This window comes from Prionailurus viverrinus, chromosome B3 (assembly GCF_022837055.1).
Source record: "Prionailurus viverrinus isolate Anna chromosome B3, UM_Priviv_1.0, whole genome shotgun sequence".
In the NCBI taxonomy this organism is placed as follows: Eukaryota; Metazoa; Chordata; class Mammalia; order Carnivora; family Felidae; genus Prionailurus; species Prionailurus viverrinus.
This window is the reverse complement of record NC_062566.1, coordinates 110,353,155-110,369,694: the sequence shown is the minus strand read 5'-3', so window position 1 is coordinate 110,369,694 and position 16,540 is coordinate 110,353,155. Positions and strand designations below refer to the sequence as shown.

General features: G+C 55.0%; 1 protein-coding gene across 4 annotated transcripts in view; it reads left to right on the top strand.

Moving 5' to 3' along the window:
- ACTN1 (actinin alpha 1) overlaps positions 1-16,314 on the top strand; it is a 95,609-nt gene extending 79,295 nt beyond the window's left edge. For 2 of the 4 annotated variants that reach the window (XM_047861175.1, XM_047861177.1), the window contains exons 10-21: positions 485-715; positions 3,265-3,412; positions 6,633-6,783; positions 7,264-7,372; positions 7,853-7,993; positions 8,797-8,979; positions 9,282-9,416; positions 10,568-10,747; positions 11,494-11,640; positions 12,547-12,627; positions 14,333-14,491; positions 15,890-16,314. In XM_047861175.1, the coding sequence (XP_047717131.1) occupies positions 485-715; positions 3,265-3,412; positions 6,633-6,783; positions 7,264-7,372; positions 7,853-7,993; positions 8,797-8,979; positions 9,282-9,416; positions 10,568-10,747; positions 11,494-11,640; positions 12,547-12,627; positions 14,333-14,491; positions 15,890-16,048 (1,824 nt within the window). In that variant the 3' untranslated portion in view covers positions 16,049-16,314. Of the gene's footprint in view, positions 1-484; positions 716-3,264; positions 3,413-6,632; positions 6,784-7,263; positions 7,373-7,852; positions 7,994-8,796; positions 8,980-9,281; positions 9,417-10,567; positions 10,748-11,493; positions 11,641-12,546; positions 12,628-13,066; positions 13,133-14,332; positions 14,492-15,889 lie in introns of all 4 variants that reach the window. The other 2 variants (XM_047861178.1, XM_047861176.1) reach the window with 2 other exon arrangements.
- Positions 16,315-16,540: the final 226 nt, after the last annotated feature.

Below are 16,540 nucleotides of genomic sequence, written 5' to 3'. Positions count from 1 at the left end.
CCAGGCTGTTCCCTGCCTGTGCCCCAGAAGCCAGCCTCTTCCTTTTTGAGTCAGAGGCCCACATTCTAGAATTCTAGATCCCGGGTGACAAGGGCCTCAGGAAGCGGCCGTTATGGTTGTTACCTCCCCGGGACAGAGGACACCGAAGCCCAGCCAGCTGGTGGGGCTGGACCCAGAGCTCGGGTCTCCTCCTGGTCTGGCTGACTTCCTACCAGGTCCACGGTTCTTCCTTGGGCAGAGCTTGAGTTAACCCCTTCCCCTGGCAGAGAAGAGGCTGGTGGCCAGGCTGCATGAAGCCTGTGGCTCTCCTGGAGCCTGGCCTCTACTGCCGGGGAGTGGTAGCTGGGACGGGACATGCTGTCAGGAGAGACATCCCCCGGCTCCCCCTGTCAGGGAAGGGGCCCAAAGGCCGTAGGAGGGAAGGGAGGCAGCCCCGGGCCCCCCTCCCAGCATCCTCACGCCCTCCGCGTGCCCCTCCCCCCAGCTGCTGGAGTGGATCCGCCGCACCATCCCGTGGCTGGAGAACCGGGCGCCGGAGAACACCATGCACGCCATGCAGCAGAAGCTGGAGGACTTCCGGGACTACCGGCGTCTGCACAAGCCACCCAAGGTGCAGGAGAAGTGCCAGCTGGAGATCAACTTCAACACACTGCAGACCAAGCTGCGCCTCAGCAACCGGCCCGCCTTCATGCCCTCCGAGGGCAGGATGGTCTCGGTGAGCGCCGGGGAGCCGGGAGCTGCTCCCGGCCGAATGCGGCACCGGCACCGTGGGCGGGACAGGGCAGGACAGGGCGGGTCAGGGCGGGATGGGCTTCCTTCCACCTGCATACGCTGTTCCAGAAATCGTTTCTCCCTTCCAGATTGCCACCCTGTCTCCTGACCCTCCCTCAAGCCCCCTGTCTCCTGACCATCCCAGGTCAGACCTGTCCTGCCAGACCACTGAATATCCACCCGGGCCTCCCAGCACCCCCTCCCCCCACCTTAGAAAAGCATCTCTGCAAACTAAGTGCTTCTTGACATATTGAGCCAAAGAGGGCATAATTCAGTAGCAATTAGGGTGATTTTTACTTTTTTAAACATTTTATTACTTTATTTATTTGAGAGAGAGAGAGAGAGGATGTGAGCATGAGCAGGGGAGGGGCAGAGAGAGAGACAAGGGGAGAAAGAATCATAAGCAGGCTCCACTCTTAAGTGCCAAGCTGACCCAGGGCTTGAGCCCATGACCTTGGGATCATGACCTGAGCCCAAACCAAGAGTCAGATTCTCAACCAACTGAGCCACCCAGGTGCCCCTCTGTAAAATCTTTTTTAAGCACTTAAAAAAAAAATGTGTTACCTTAAACAAGTAATGAGTTGGTGGTTTTTTTTTTTTTTTTTTTTGTAGGATATTTCAAAGATACAAATCTGCTAAATACAGAAAATAGAAATTACTCATAATCTTAACTATCCATATCAACTTAAAAATGTTTTTTGAAATAAAGTGTTTTTTGGAAAAGATTCTTTTAGTCTATGTAAATAGGATTTTTTAAAAAATGTATTTATTTTGAGAGAGAAAGAGTACAGGTGGAGGGAGGGGCAGAGAAAGAGAGGAGGGAGAATCCCAAGCAGGCTCTGGGTCATCAGCACGGAGCCGACGTGGGGCTTAATCCACAAATCCCTTGAGATCATGACCTGAGCCGAAGTCAGAAGACACTTGGGGCGCCTGGGTGGCTCAGTCAGTTAACTGTCCAGTTCTTGATTTCGGCTCAGGTCATGATCTCATGGTTCGTGAGCCCTGCATCTGGCTCCACGCTGACAGTGTGGAGTCTGCTTGGGATTCTCTCTCTCTCCCTCTCTCTCTGTCCTTCTTGCACTGTCTCTGTCTCAAAAAGAAATAAAATAAACTTGGGAAAAAAAAAAGGAGTTGGACACTTAACGAACTGAGCCACCCAGGCGCCCTATGTAAATATGATTTTTAAGGGAATTCTAAAGCATGTTTTACTTAATAAGCTGCTTTAAAAAAAAAAAAACAAAAAAACTAAGGGGTGCCTGGGTGGCTCAGTAGCTTAAGCATCCAACTTTAGCTCAGGTCATGATCTCACTGTTCACGAGTTCAAGCCCCATGTCGGGCTCTGTGCTGACAGCTCAGAGCCTGGAGCCTGCTTCAGATTGTGTGTGTGTGTGTCTCTTTCTCTGCCCCTCCCCGCTTGTGTTCTCTCTCTCTCTCTCCCTCTCTCTCACAAAAGTAAATAAAACATTAAAAAATATTTTAAAAACCCAACTAAAATTATATTGTGAATGGCTTTCCAAGTTGTTAAATTATCTTCATTTATGTTACTTATGTTATTTCCCCTTCCTTCTTGCCCTCTCTCAGACTCGGAGAAATGTTATGAGACAGACAAACATGCAAAAGAAAATTTAAAAACCCACCAAGATAGAGCTTTTGGCCTTCAAAATGAGAAATCATGAGAAGGCATGGACATAAAAGGGAAGGGCAGGGAACAGCCAAGCCAGCAAACAGTATTGGAAGCCGGCAGGATCCCGGGGAATCTGGAGGAAAGAAATAGGCCCTTTCCATTGTGTATGCACTTTGGAAAATTATAGTCTTTTTATAGATTCCAGGCTGCATCTGCAGCTTTTAGGTGGCCAGAGCCTCAGCTGACCAGAGGGTGTTCTGTGCGAGTTAGAAGTGCCCCCTCTGGGTAGATGCGGCCTGTCCCCTGGGCCCCAGGTGGCGGGCAGGCTGGCTTCAGCCCACATGTGCCCAGCGGGCACGCTTGTGCTAATTGTAGAGACGACCCGGTGGGTGGCTCTCTGCCTGAAGGGCTGTGGGTTGTACTCAGCAGCCGTCACTGTCCTCAGGTGCATGGCCAGCTCGCCCAGGCCAGGGTCCCTGCAGGCTCCAGGCTACTGCCCAGAGCCCATGAACAGATCCAGAAATGTGGGGAGGCTGGGAGTTTCCCATGCCTGCTTGCTTCATTCAGTTATTGTTCTTTTCCACTGGCTGGCCCTCCAGCCTCTGTGATTGGCCAGAATCCTGGGTCACAGAGGGCCTTGGGCTCTTCACAGAGCTGCACACCCACGGCCCAATAGCTGGGTGGCCCACATGGACTTGGGCCTCACTCCCTGCCCAGGAGGCCTGGTGTCCAGAAGCCCAGGTTAACACCAGTAGAGGGCTGGGTGGGCACAACTGAGATGGGAAAGGGGCTTCTTCCAGAAGGCTTGGGGCAGCTCTGCGGGTCTTGGGGGCCAGGTGGGGCTGACCCCATGCCTCTCATCCCTACAGGACATCAACAATGCCTGGGGCTGCCTAGAGCAGGCAGAGAAGGGCTATGAGGAGTGGCTGCTGAACGAGATCCGGAGGCTGGAGCGTCTCGACCACCTGGCAGAGAAATTCCGGCAGAAAGCCTCCATCCACGAGGCCTGGACAGACGGTAAGGCCAGCCTGACCTCCTGCCTCCTGGAGGGTTCTGACCCTCGTGCTCTGCTGACTGAATTGCCAGGCCACAACTCCTTTCTCTCCTGCTTTTTGGTTTATTTTGCTTTGTGTCTTACTGGTTGCTTGATGTTAGACAAGTTCATCAGCCCTTTGGTTGCCTCAGTTTCCTCGTCTGTAAAGTGGGGATAATCAGAGTATCAACTTCATAGGTTTATGAGAATTTGATGGATTACTACATCTGAAGCATCGAGAAGAGTTCCTGGCATGGTACGATGCTGTGTATGTGTAATTTGTTGATGGTTCTTGTCACCGTGATGATTTCTTCTTCCCTGAGTCCGTTAGGTTGGGGTTCGAATCCCGACTCTACCACCTAGAAGCAGAGTACATTTGGACCAGCAACTTCTGTAACATGCAGGTGATCGTGTGTCCTCTCCTGTGTTAGCTTCCTAGGGCCACCAGAACAAATGACCACACACTGGCTGGCTTAACAGAAACGTGTTCTCTCACAGGTCAGGAGGGGTTCTAAGGGAAAGCGTCGGCAGAATTGATGCCTTCTGGAGGCTCTGAGCCGGAGGCCATCTGTGCTGCTTCCTGGCCTCTGGGGTTGCTGGCCATCCTTGGTGTCACTGACTTAGTTCAGTCCCTGCCTCCGTCCCCACATGGCTGCTTCTACGTCTCAGTGACGGAATTTCTCTTTCCTTAGCTAATAAAGACACCAGTCATTGGATTTAGTCGCCTCCCTAATCTCGTATGACCTCATCTTAACTAATTGCATCTACAAAGACCCTGTTTTCTTTTTCCTTTTTTTTTTTTTTTAATGCTTATTTGTTTATTTTTGAGGGGGGTGGGAAGGGACAGAGAGAGGAAGAGAGAGAATCCCAGGCAGGCTCTGCACTCTCAGCACAGAGCCCGATGTGGGGCTCAAACTCACAAACATTGAGGTCATGACCTGAGCCGAAATCCAGTCAGACGCTTAACCCGACTGAGCCACCCAGGTGCCCTGAGACTTTATTTTCAAAGAAGCCCAGATTCTGAGGTTCTGGGTTGACATGAGTTTTGGGGGACACTGTTCAACTCAGCATACCACCTCGTAGGATCGTTGTAGGCATAAGTATCACAAGTACCTTTTATGCTTAGATTAGTGCATGGCACGTAGAATGTACTCAGTAAATGGTAGCCCTGGATATTCTTCCTCCACTGCCTTCTGGCCCCAATTATAGTGACCTAGAGCCTTTTCCCTGTTAGCACAAGTGTGTTTCCATTACTCCAACTCAGAGGCGTTTGGGGCCATGTCTGGTGTCTGCTTGTTGACGGCCGAAGTTAACTCCAAAGAGAGAGAATCACACCTGGAATCGTCTTTTCCTCAGAACCTGGGCCAGGGCTGGAGAAGAATCCACGCCGCCCGCCTCCTAGGGTTCTGCAGCCACTTCGGCTGGAGCCCCTGCGGCAGACCCTATTGGCTGCTGGGGCACAATGTCCCCAGACTCCCCCATTGGGCTCCATTGGGCTCCTCCGATCTCAGGCTGGAGACGATTAGGGACAGCCGTACGCTGTGGCCACTCAGGGGCCGCCCGGCTTGGTAGGAGACGGGAGTGTGCTTGACTCAGCCTGAGGAGGTTGGGTTTTGCTCCGTGTTGTAAGAACGCTAGGATGTGAGGTCGCTGCCCCCCCCCCGCCCCCCCACACATGCGCGAAGTTTTTTATGTAGGTACGGATGGTGCAGAATACTGGAGACTGTACCAGTTCACCCATGCGCTTCTATCGTGTCCTCTCCAGGGCCAAGGAACCGCTCACAGAAAGGTACAGAGCAGGGACCCCATCAGCTGGCCAGCCGCCGGCAAGGACATGAGAAGTGCCGGCATGCTGGTGGCAGACGCGGGCGCAGCCCCTGGGCAAAGCAGTCCGGTGACACACATCCCCACCTAACGTTGTTCTTGCCTGCTGACCTAGGAATTCTTGAGACTGTCTAAAGAATTAACCCTAAATGTGGGGAAATCACACGTCTGCGGATGGTTGCCATGAGACCCTCTATAATAGCACAAGCCGAGGGCCCTGAATGCCACACGGTAGGGCAGCAGGTGGTTACACCACTGGTGGTTCGGCCACGTGATGGAACGCTGGCCACCGGAGGGGGCACGTGGGAAATCCGGCACCAAGGCAGAGACTCTGATGGTGTGCTGCTGAATGTTTGAAAAGCAGGAAACGGAATTTACATATACCCTATGGTCTTACCACAGCCTCCGTATAAGGAAAGACTGAAAAAGAGTAGATAGGTAGGCTCATCTGTAATTTTTTCCCCTAAACTTGTCATATTATTATTTGGACTTAAAGAAAAAGCGGAGGGGTGCCTGGCTAGCTCAGTCAGGGGGCTTGAATTCGAGCCCCACATTGGGTGCAGAGATGACTTAAAAATAAAATCTTAAAAAAAAAAAAAAAAACAACAAAGGAAAGAGAAGTAGAGGGAAGGGAAGGAGGGCCACATGAGGCACAGACTCCGACCTCACGGCCCGGCTTTCGTTTGCTGAGCAGGGCAGAACATCCCTGGTGGACACAGACGTGGAAGGTGGGCGTGTGGGCAAGGCCAGGGCAGCCCCAGTCTGGTACCGGGTGTTTCCCGAGACAGCTGGTGGACGTCATGTAGTGACAGCCCCAAGAGGTTCATTTCTCATCCCATTTCCTCCTGGAAAAGAGGGATCCAAGAAATGCAAGCCCTGCCCCACTCCTAAAGAGAGGGCAGTGTCCCTGACAGGGAATATTCTGGCCAGTGGTGGATTATTTGCAGAGGGCACTAGACATGCTGAGAAACTGAGACTAATTCAGGGGAGGGGTCCCTGCAGGGCTGCTGGGGGCTAGCAACAATAGCTGGAGAAACTCTAAAGATGGGGTGCCCCTGAGGTGCCTGGCTCGTTTTTTCCTGGTTATACCATAGGGCCTAGCCCTGCGCAGCCTTTGTATGTAACTGCTCCTCATGGCCATGGAACATGGTACATGTTCCATGGAAGGTAGTAACTTCCCTTACCTGGCCCCGTAGGGGATGTTCAGTTGCACATCTGCTTTCTCGAACTGCAGATGATCGATAGCTATCTGGTGGACATCTTCTGGGGATGTACTCCCGGAAATGGGGCTCCTGGGGTCCCAAGGGGTGGATGGTTGGGGCCAAGAAGATGGGGGGCCCCGGCTTCCGCTTAGCCTTGTGTCCCTCTCTTTGAACCCAGGCAAAGAGGCTATGCTACGGCAGAAGGATTACGAGACCGCCACTCTCTCGGAGATCAAGGCCCTGCTCAAGAAGCATGAGGCCTTTGAGAGTGACCTCGCCGCCCACCAGGACCGCGTGGAGCAAATTGCCGCCATCGCACAGGAACTCAAGTATGCGAGGCCCAGTGAGGGCTGGGGCTGCTGGGGGAAGTGGGGCGTGGCCGTGAAAAGTGAAGGGGCTGGGTACAGCCGGTGCCCCAGTGGGAAGGGCGTCAATACAGAGGACTCTGAGTATCCTCCAGGTGGAGAAGGAGCCTGTGACCCTTCCCGTGGAGGGCCTCTGGTCCTTCCCTGTAAGTAGTGCAGGACCAGAGGATGACCATGTGCACTCTGAGCTCTCGCTGGGCCTCAGTGGCTCCCTGCCATTGGACATTGGGGTCAAGACTGTATCGCCTCCAGCTCAGGTGCAGGGGGGGCCTTAGAACGGGCCTTCATTCATCTCCCAGTGGTCCTCTGAAAGCCACGGAGTTGGGGGTGGGAGGGCACGTGGAAGGTCTTGGTGAAGGGAGCACACCCCCAGCCCCAGGGAGAAGAGAGCAGGCCGTGGAGGTAACCTGGGTCACCTGACTCTTCCTGTCTCTTCCCTTCCAGTGAGCTGGACTATTACGACTCACCCAGTGTCAACGCCCGGTGCCAAAAGATCTGTGACCAGTGGGACAATCTGGGAGCCCTAACCCAGAAGCGGAGGGAAGCTCTGGAGGTGAGGGCCCCTGAGGGAGATGGCAGCTCTGTGTGCCTCTTTGCTTTGGGCCAGAAGGTTCCACTGCGCTGCCTGGACCTGCCGTGGCCTGTTGAAGGTTCACCCTGGCGCCGGATTGGGCTTTGCCTTAATGGAGACGCCTCCTTTGTGGCCCTGACCATACCTCCCCCTCATCGTTCAGTGCACTTCACAGCCCAACCCCAGCCCTTGGAGAATTTTCCTATCTACAAACCAGCCCGGGGGCCAGGCCGGGTGATTCCAATGTGGGATGGCCCGTAGACCCCACATTAAGAAGCAGTGTCCCAGAGAAAGTCTATTCTTTTGGTCTGACTTAGTCTGGTGCTTCCCGACTTGGACCCCTTGTGGCTGGCCGGGAGGACCTTGGGCATTCAGGGGTGGGGGGAGCAGGGAGTGGTGATTCTGGATCTGACTCTGCTGCAATCCTTCTATCCACCCCCTCCCCTCAACTGCCATTCCTAGCGGACAGAGAAACTGCTGGAGACCATTGACCAGCTGTACCTGGAGTATGCCAAGCGGGCTGCACCCTTCAACAACTGGATGGAGGGGGCCATGGAGGATCTGCAGGACACCTTCATCGTGCACACCATCGAGGAGATCCAGGTGCGCTGCGGACCCCTCACCCCTGGAAGCTGCACCCCCACCAGACACCCGTGGAAACCTCACTCTGCAAACCTTACTCCTGCATGACTGCTCTCTAGGGAGAGGATGGGGGAATGGAGATAGCGAGCGAGGAGTTGATAGGTTTGGAAGAATTGCATTTTATTTATTTTGACTAGGTAATTTATGCAGGTCGTGTAAAACCGAAAAGGGAAAAAGAATATACGATAAATTGTCCCTCCTACCTTTGTCCCCCAGCCCCGCAGTCTCTGCACATGCAGGCAAATAGATTTATTTATTAACACGTTCTTCCCCATACCCCTTTTTAACACAAAAAGTAGCTTTCGCTGGGTACTGTATCCTGAACCCTTTATCTTTAACTAAATATTTTGGAGCTCATTGCATTGTAATAAACCACTTCCCCATTCTTTTATACAGCTGTGGTGTATTAGGTTTAAAAGATTTTGCAGAGGGAGAGCCTGGGTTGGGGGAGGTCACCTGGGGAGCAGACTCGTCCCCAACCTGACTGCGGGGTGGTGCGCACTCTAGGGTGGTCGCCCCTGACTTTACCAGCCACAGGCATGAAGCGGTTGCTTTAATGGCTCTGCCTTCACCTCCCCGTGGCCAGCCCTGCTCTCCTGGTTCTCAGCCATGAGCATCCTTGGTTGATGCTCCAGGTCTCCCCGCTGGTGTGGGGCCATGCCTTCAGTGGCCTTCCCACCCACCTCTACCCTGGGACCTGTAGGGCTCCCGTAGTTCATCTTGCCCACACGAGGCACCAGTCACTGTGTTTCTCTTGCATCCAGGGGCTGACCACAGCCCACGAGCAGTTCAAGGCCACCCTCCCTGATGCCGACAAGGAACGCCTGGCCATCCTGGGTATCCACAACGAGGTGTCCAAGATTGTCCAGACCTACCACGTCAACATGGCGGGCACCAACCCCTACACAACCATCACTCCTCAGGAGATCAATAGCAAGTGGGACCACGTGAGTCCAAGGGCTGGTGGGACATTGTGGCCGAGCCATTGCAAGTTTTATGAGGGCAGGGATTTTACCTTTTTTGTTGTTGATTTTCATTGATTTTATTTATTTATTTATTTAATCATTACGTGGCAAGCGTTCATCTGCCAAGTTAATGAATGACTGAATTTCTGGAACAGGTCAACATGTTCACTCTTGTTCTATTTACTGACTGGCCCCTTCCCTTCATGGCTCCTCCATTCCCTGATCTGAAGAATGGGGCAGGTGGCTGGTCCATTCCCAAGGTTCTGTGATTGTTCCCACCCCAGGTGCGGCAGTTGGTGCCACGGAGGGACCAGGCCCTGACGGAGGAGCATGCCCGCCAGCAGCACAACGAGAGGCTACGCAAGCAGTTCGCGGCCCAGGCCAATGTCATCGGGCCCTGGATTCAGACCAAGATGGAGGTGAGTCCCATCATGGGAGGCAGGGATAGGGGTTTCCACCCCTTCCCAGCACCGTCCCAGCCAGTCAGGCTTGCCCTGTCTCCTCCTTGGCGAGACTCGTGGAGGAATGCAGTCCTAAATAGGTTCAAGATTGGTCTGCTGCCCTACAGAGGGTGTGGAGCCTGTCAGGGAAGGCCGGTGGGTTGGTCCCAATGTCTGGTTCGGGAGCGAAGACCTGCACAGGGATGCCACTGAAGAGCCACCTGAGAAAGTCCCACGGAGGGATGAGTGCCTGGGGAACTGACTAGCTTACTTCAGCTTATTTGGCTAACCAGGCCTCCCTTCCTCCTGAGCAAAGAGGAGGATCTTTCCAGAGAGAGAACCGAGACTCGGGCAGGCATAGAACCTTTTATTGAATCGTTGGGCCAGATATTGGGGTTCTGTAGATCAGGGAAGGGGGCACTGCTAGGGTTAGAGCATGGTGTCCCTCCGAGCTCCTTGAGGGCAAAGACCATCTCGAGGTCATGTTTGTGTCTCTCCTGTACCCCAGCCCTATCTGCTTAGCACATTGTGCATAGTAGGTGCTCAGGAAATATTTGCTGGGTCGAATTGAGCGCACAGAAAGGGCTCTTACAAATGTTTGTTTACATGGATGAAGGACAGACAGGAAGGGGGATTAGGCCTGGCCCATGGGGCAGGTGGGATTGAGGCAGGCCAAGGCAGGCATAGCCACTGAGGAGGTAAGTCCGGTGCTCTGAGGCTGGGAGGAATCTGGCTCCCTGGGCACAGAGAGAGTCCCTGAGATGGGTGACAGTTGGGAACAAGGCTTGGGCGGGGAGTTTGAATGGCAAGCAGAGGAATGAGCATTTAGGTTGGCAACTGACCTTGCAGCCCCTTTCTGAGGCTGAGAGCTACTTGAGAGACAGGAAGTATTTCATCTGATGACGACCGTGTTTGTCATACCCCTTTATGATGCTATTTCCATGCCAAAGTGCATCCCTGCTGAATGCGTCTTGCTCTCGGCTTACTAATTACCACTGACGGGTTCCCTGGTGCTGGAGTAGGAACCGAGGAATCATCTGAGGGGCTGACTGATGACCTAGGCACCCCAGTCCTTACCCTAGGGGCGCAGAGTGGGGTAGTCTGACCAGGGCTTCCTTCTGGGTGAGCAGGAGATTGGGCGGATCTCCATTGAGATGCACGGGACCCTGGAGGACCAGCTCAGCCATCTGCGGCAGTATGAGAAGAGCATCGTCAACTACAAGCCCAAGATCGACCAGCTGGAGGGCGACCACCAGCTCATCCAGGAGGCTCTCATCTTCGACAACAAGCACACTAACTACACCATGGAGGTGGGTGGCGCCGACTCTGCTCCTCCAGGAAGGGAGCCCTGGATCCCATTCTGCTCCCTGCCCCCTGGGCTGGGGCAGGGGACAGTTACTCATCTTCCAAGGAAGCTAGTTGGTCATACTAGGAGGACAGACTCTTTGGAGTGAGGGGATACACACTGCTTCTCACTCCTAGAGCTCAGGGTCTTCAGTCCTCAGGGCCTTCTGAATTTCCAGGGAGCTTGTTGAGTATGCAGACTTTCAGGCTCCATCTCCAGAATTTGATTCACGAGGTCTGGGGTGGGGCTGAGGCATCAACATTTTTAACAAGCACCCTGGTGATTCAGATGCGGGTGGTCTCCAAACACTGGCTTAGGCACCTGCTTTCCAGGCGATGAATTGTTCGGGCCATGAAGGCACGTACGTGAGGTCACAGAGCAGGATGTACGGGGAATTACCCAGGCTTTGTTCTTTAATCCTTCCCTCTACCAAACCTGCCCTCCTTCCTGACCTGACCCCTGCTGTCAGTTCTGGTCTCTGCTGTCCCAGGCAGAGGCCACCGCCCTGCCTGAACTTCCCTGCTCATCATCTGGGTTCTCTGTCCTAGAGAGTGTGTTGTCCTTGTCCTGGTGATGCTGTAAATCTGGACAGAAGGCTGGATTTGATTGCTTGGGCCATTTTGACAGTTGGGGGAAGGGAGTAGCCACGAGCGGCCTGGGTCCGGGCCTGGGGGGGTGCCCTTTGATGACAGGCCCCTCATGCACCCCTAGCACATCCGTGTGGGCTGGGAGCAGCTCCTCACCACCATCGCCAGGACCATCAATGAGGTGGAGAATCAGATCCTGACCCGAGATGCCAAAGGCATCAGCCAGGAGCAGATGAACGAGTTCCGAGCTTCCTTCAACCACTTTGACCGGGTGAGAGCCCCTGCACTTAGAGCAGCCCCCAACCCTTGCCCCAGGGCCCTGGAGGGCACTGCCCAGGGGATGGGCGGCCATGCCGGGCCAGTTCCTGGGCAGGAAGTGCTATCAACCTGTCCTGGTGTCCTGTGAATTTCCCTGCTTTTCTGAAGCAAGAGCTCATGTAGTGGGTAGAGACAGGCTATTTGGCCCATGACACTTGCTCTTCTGCCACGAGGGGTCAACCCTTGGGAGCAAGGCTACCATGGCCTTAAGGGCAGGCCTGATGTCCCCTGGCTGTGGGGACTATCACTTGCCTCTGCCTCAGGACAGAGGAGCAGAGGCTTCCTCCCCACCGCACCTCCCACCCCCACCCCACAGCCTTCGGGAGGCGCTATGGGGGTGTCAGTGATGTTAAGTCATGGGTTCTCATCCTAGCTCAGGGACAGGCTGGGTTCTGTGTGGGCTGCCCCTCCCAGTGCCCTGGGGCTCCGGGGCGGCCAGAGGGGTGGAAGCATGGGGCCAGGTGCTGCCCACCACCTCTGCCTGCTTCACTGTCCTCCAGCCTCTTGGGTGAGGTGGGTGAGGCCCTCTTAGAAAGCCGGGTCTGGGCATTGGGGCTGGGGTGGGCTGGGCACCCCCATGGCTCACCGTGCTCCCCTCTGGCCTGCTTCCCGGAGCAGGGCCGTGTGTGCCAGGGAGAGGGCACCCTCTGGACCTCGTCCGTGTGTCTAACCGTGTGCACTTTTATTTCCCCTCCTCCCCTGCCCCTTCCACCCTCCACCCTCTCCGTCCGCATGCCTTTGTCCCTGTGTCTCCCCACACACACCACCCTCCACCCGGGGCATGGCCCACCCCCCTCCCCTCACGGCCTCCACCTCCCTGGCACCGCATGGCTCGCTGCCTGGCGCACGGCGGCCCCAGGATCACTCCGGCACGCTGGGTCCCGAGGAGTTCAAAGCCTGCCTCATCAGCTTGGGTTATGATATTGGCAACGACCCCCAGGTACTCGCCTCCTGCATGGAGCACGCTCAGGGGTGGCATCCGGGGCGAGAAATAACGCGTTTCTCCTTTTTCTTTTCTCTCTCTGTCTGGATCTCCCTGTCTTCCCTTTCCTGTGGGCCTCGGGGCTCGTCTTCTCCTGCTGTCCCTGCCTGGCCTGCGTCGGGCTCCTACCTCTGACCTCTGCCCTTGGTTGTCTTTCGTGGGAACCTGCTCGGGGCCCACCTTCCTCTCTCCTTGTTGCCCTCCATCCTGTGGACCAACTTTTGTACCTCCCTATTCTTTCTCCTCCCTGTGGATGTGTCTCTTCCTGTGTTCCTTTTCCCCTCCAAACCTCCCAACCGTATACCTTGACCTCCCCTCTGGCCATCTGTTCCCTGTCTTCCTGGCCCCGGGCCGGCTCTTCCTCCTCCTGCCTCTGACCCTCGCTACTGCCCCACAGAAGAAGACAGGCATGATGGACACGGATGATTTCCGCGCCTGCCTTATCTCCATGGGTTACAACATGGTAATGTAAACCCCACCCTCTGTTCTGGCGAGGGCCAGCCAGCTGGCCAGAGAAGCCAAGTCCTGGCCAGGGCAGGCTGGAGGCCCCAGGCTAGGGGCTGCTCTCTCCGGAGGGCCCTCAAGATTCTGGTCGGTGGGGAAGATGGCGCCCTGAAGTCTGGGCCCGGCCTCGTGGCCTGTGCGTGTCCCCGAGGCCTGGCCTTCTCCCCTCCGTCTCGGTGCTGGCATTGTCTTTTGGTACTTACTGTGGAGATGGGCTTTTTCACTCCCATGGCAGATGGCGGGGCTGACCCCAAGGCCAGCAGGAAGGACTGGTAGTTTGGCCTTTCTGGCCCCGAGTTGGCTCTACTTCGTCTTTTCGTGAAGCAAGAGATTTCTGTCTCTGCCCTGGTGGGGGCTGCAGCCACGCCTGCCGCCCCTTGGCCTGCACAACTTTCTCAGTGGTCTGCCCCCAACCAGGCCTTCTGAGCAGAGCAGGGGCCTACCTGGGCGGCCGGGCAGCTCCTGAGCCATGATGCAGAGCGCAGAGCTTGTGGGCTGCCCAGGGCAGAGCAAGGGCGCAGGCTGTCTATGTGGGGAGCCCAGGAGTAAATCCCAGCTCCAGCTTGGGGACCAGGGGAACCCGGCAGGCCTGTCGTAAGGGTTAAATGAAGGAACTTCCCTGAATGCTGGGCACACAAAGTACGTCTGACACACAAAGTACGGGGTGGTGGGGAGAGCACAGGCTGTGGAGGCAGACCATCCAAGTTCAAGTCCCAACTCTACTACTTCCTGGTCGTGTGACCTTGAGCAAGTCACTAAGCCCGTCCGGGCCTCGGGTTTCTCATGTGGAAGCCTGATGGAAATAATAAATGCCCATGTCCTGTGGTCGTGGTGAGGGTTAAGTGAGATGAAACGTGTGTGGTGGTTAGAGTAGCACCTGGCATGCAGTGGTTGTGATTACAGCTGTGACCGGCATTATCAGCATTTGCTCCCCCGGGAACCTGCAGGGGGCGGGAAGCCTGAACCGGGTCTCCACTCCTAGATGTTGTGTCCCTGTCATGCCCTCAGGACAGCCCAGGTTAGGTCAGAGGGCCGCTGTGCCCCGCCTCTGACAGCCTTGGGCTACTCTGAGCCCCCTGGGGCTTCAGGACCATAGGAGAGATTCCCAGCGGGCTGAGGCAGAGAGGCTGACAGGCCTGGGGTTGGCTCTTCTCTCCAGGGAGAGGCAGAATTTGCCCGCATCATGAGCATTGTGGACCCCAACCGCCTGGGGGTAGTGACGTTCCAGGCCTTCATCGACTTTATGTCTCGGGAGACGGCCGACACGGACACAGCAGACCAAGTCATGGCCTCCTTCAAGATCCTGGCTGGGGACAAGGTGGGTCTGCTATGGCGTGGGCACCATGCAGGGGCCACTCTGATCTGGAGGGGAGGCCACTTGCACCCCATAGCCTCTTCCTCCTGCTGGGGCCTCCCAGTGCTGTCCACTTCTACCCATTTCTGTAATGCCTGGGCATCTGCTAAGGTGTTAGGACACATATTAGCTTAAAGGGGTCTCCTGCCAGGGCGTGGGACTCCTTCACACTTGGGATGGAGTGATGAGTGGCAGAGGTGGGTAGAGTGGGGGTCGGGGGGTATGTGACTGAGTGATGTAAGGGTGATGTCACCCTTACATCACTCTGGGCATAGGTGTGGAAGGTTGGAGGGGATCAGGAGGGAAGCATGTCTCGCATTTGTCTACCCCAAGCAGCAATCCGTTTTGGTTTCCAAATTTCCCAAGTTCCCTGCCTGGCAGTGGAAAAGTGGGAGCACCAAGGGAAACTAGCAAAGCAGGGATTCTAGAGGCCAGATTTCCTTTAATCCTTAATGCCATCCTCTCCTTTCAGACGGGAAAGATTCAATTATAAAAAATGAAAGCCAATAGGGATTTATGATTTTGGAAATGCCTCAATCCATAAGGGAAAAAAGACTGAACCTATAGAGGTTCCTAAAGGTCTGATTTAAGTTCAGGGACACCTTATCAGAGTCCTACCTAGAGCTGGAATGACCCTCAGAAACCACCTTGTTGAAGTGACTCTGGGGCCTGGTCTCCTGACTTCTGGAGGGATCTGATCAACCCCACCCTCCTTGAAACTGGTTCCTAGGGGACTCTGGCAAGGAGTAGGGCATGGGGCTAGGGGCCCACCTTGTGGGTCAGATCCTGTGAGTGAGCCCTTCTGGAGCCTGAAGCTCCCAAGAGAAGCAGCTTCCAAGGAGGCCTGTCATGGGCAAGCAGATAACCTAGACCGGGAGCCAGGCCGGGCGGGGGCGGGGCAGGCCCAAGACCTGCCAACGTCATGGAGGAGACAGCAGCCGGGTGTCAAACTTGGATGCTCACTGTATTTGCTGAAATGACACGACCTCCACAGAGCCCAGCTTGAGTGGGTTTGGGGTCCCCTGTCTTCCACCAGAGTACCTGCTGGTGTTGATCCTGCCCATGGTTCCTGCAGACTAGAGTGAGTCTAGAGTACATGAAATTACAGGTGCAGTTCCCACTTGGAATTAGCTTGGAAGCGGGCCAAAGTCGGTGTTGAAATGGCAAACAGGAGATTTTAAATGCCTGTGTATTTCGTGGTGTATATGTATGCCTGTGTATGCATAATAAACACACGTGTATACTTGGTGTACACGTGGATATGTGTGCACACACATGCCTGCGTATCCAGAAGCGGGAGGGCGGGGCACTTCCTGCCGCCCTGAGTGAGGGTCCCGGCCGCCCCGCCCGCTCTCTCTGCAGAACTACATCACGGTGGACGAGCTGCGCCGAGAGCTGCCGCCGGATCAGGCGGAGTACTGCATCGCCCGGATGGCCCCCTACACCGGCCCCGACGCCGTGCCCGGTGCTCTGGACTACATGTCCTTCTCCACGGCGCTGTACGGCGAGAGCGACCTCTAACCCGCCGGCCCCGGCCAGCGCCCTCGCCCTGCCCGCTGTGCGCCCCCGCCCTGCGCCCCCGCCCTGCGCCCCCGCTGCTCCCCCGCCCGCCACCCCAGCCCGGGTTTGGTCTCCTCGCGCAGCCTCGAACCCTCGAACCGGGCGAGCCGGGACCCACGTGGCGTCGAGCCGCCCTGCCCGCAAAGTGACAGTTTACAAAATTATTTTCTGCAAAAAAAAGAAAAAAAAAAGTTACATTAAAAAAAGTAAAAACAAAAAACAAAAAAAAAAACACCAAAAAACCACATATTTTATTATAGAAAAAGTATTTTTTTCTCCACCAGACTTCAATGGAAAAGAGGAAAAATTAACTGTTTGCACCGAAATGTTTTGTTTTGTTGTGACATAGGAAAAAAACCAAGCACAATGTTATATTCCATACTTTTTATCGATTTTTTTTTTCCTCTCTGTATCATCTGCTGTATTCATTTCGCCAATCTCATGTCCACCTTG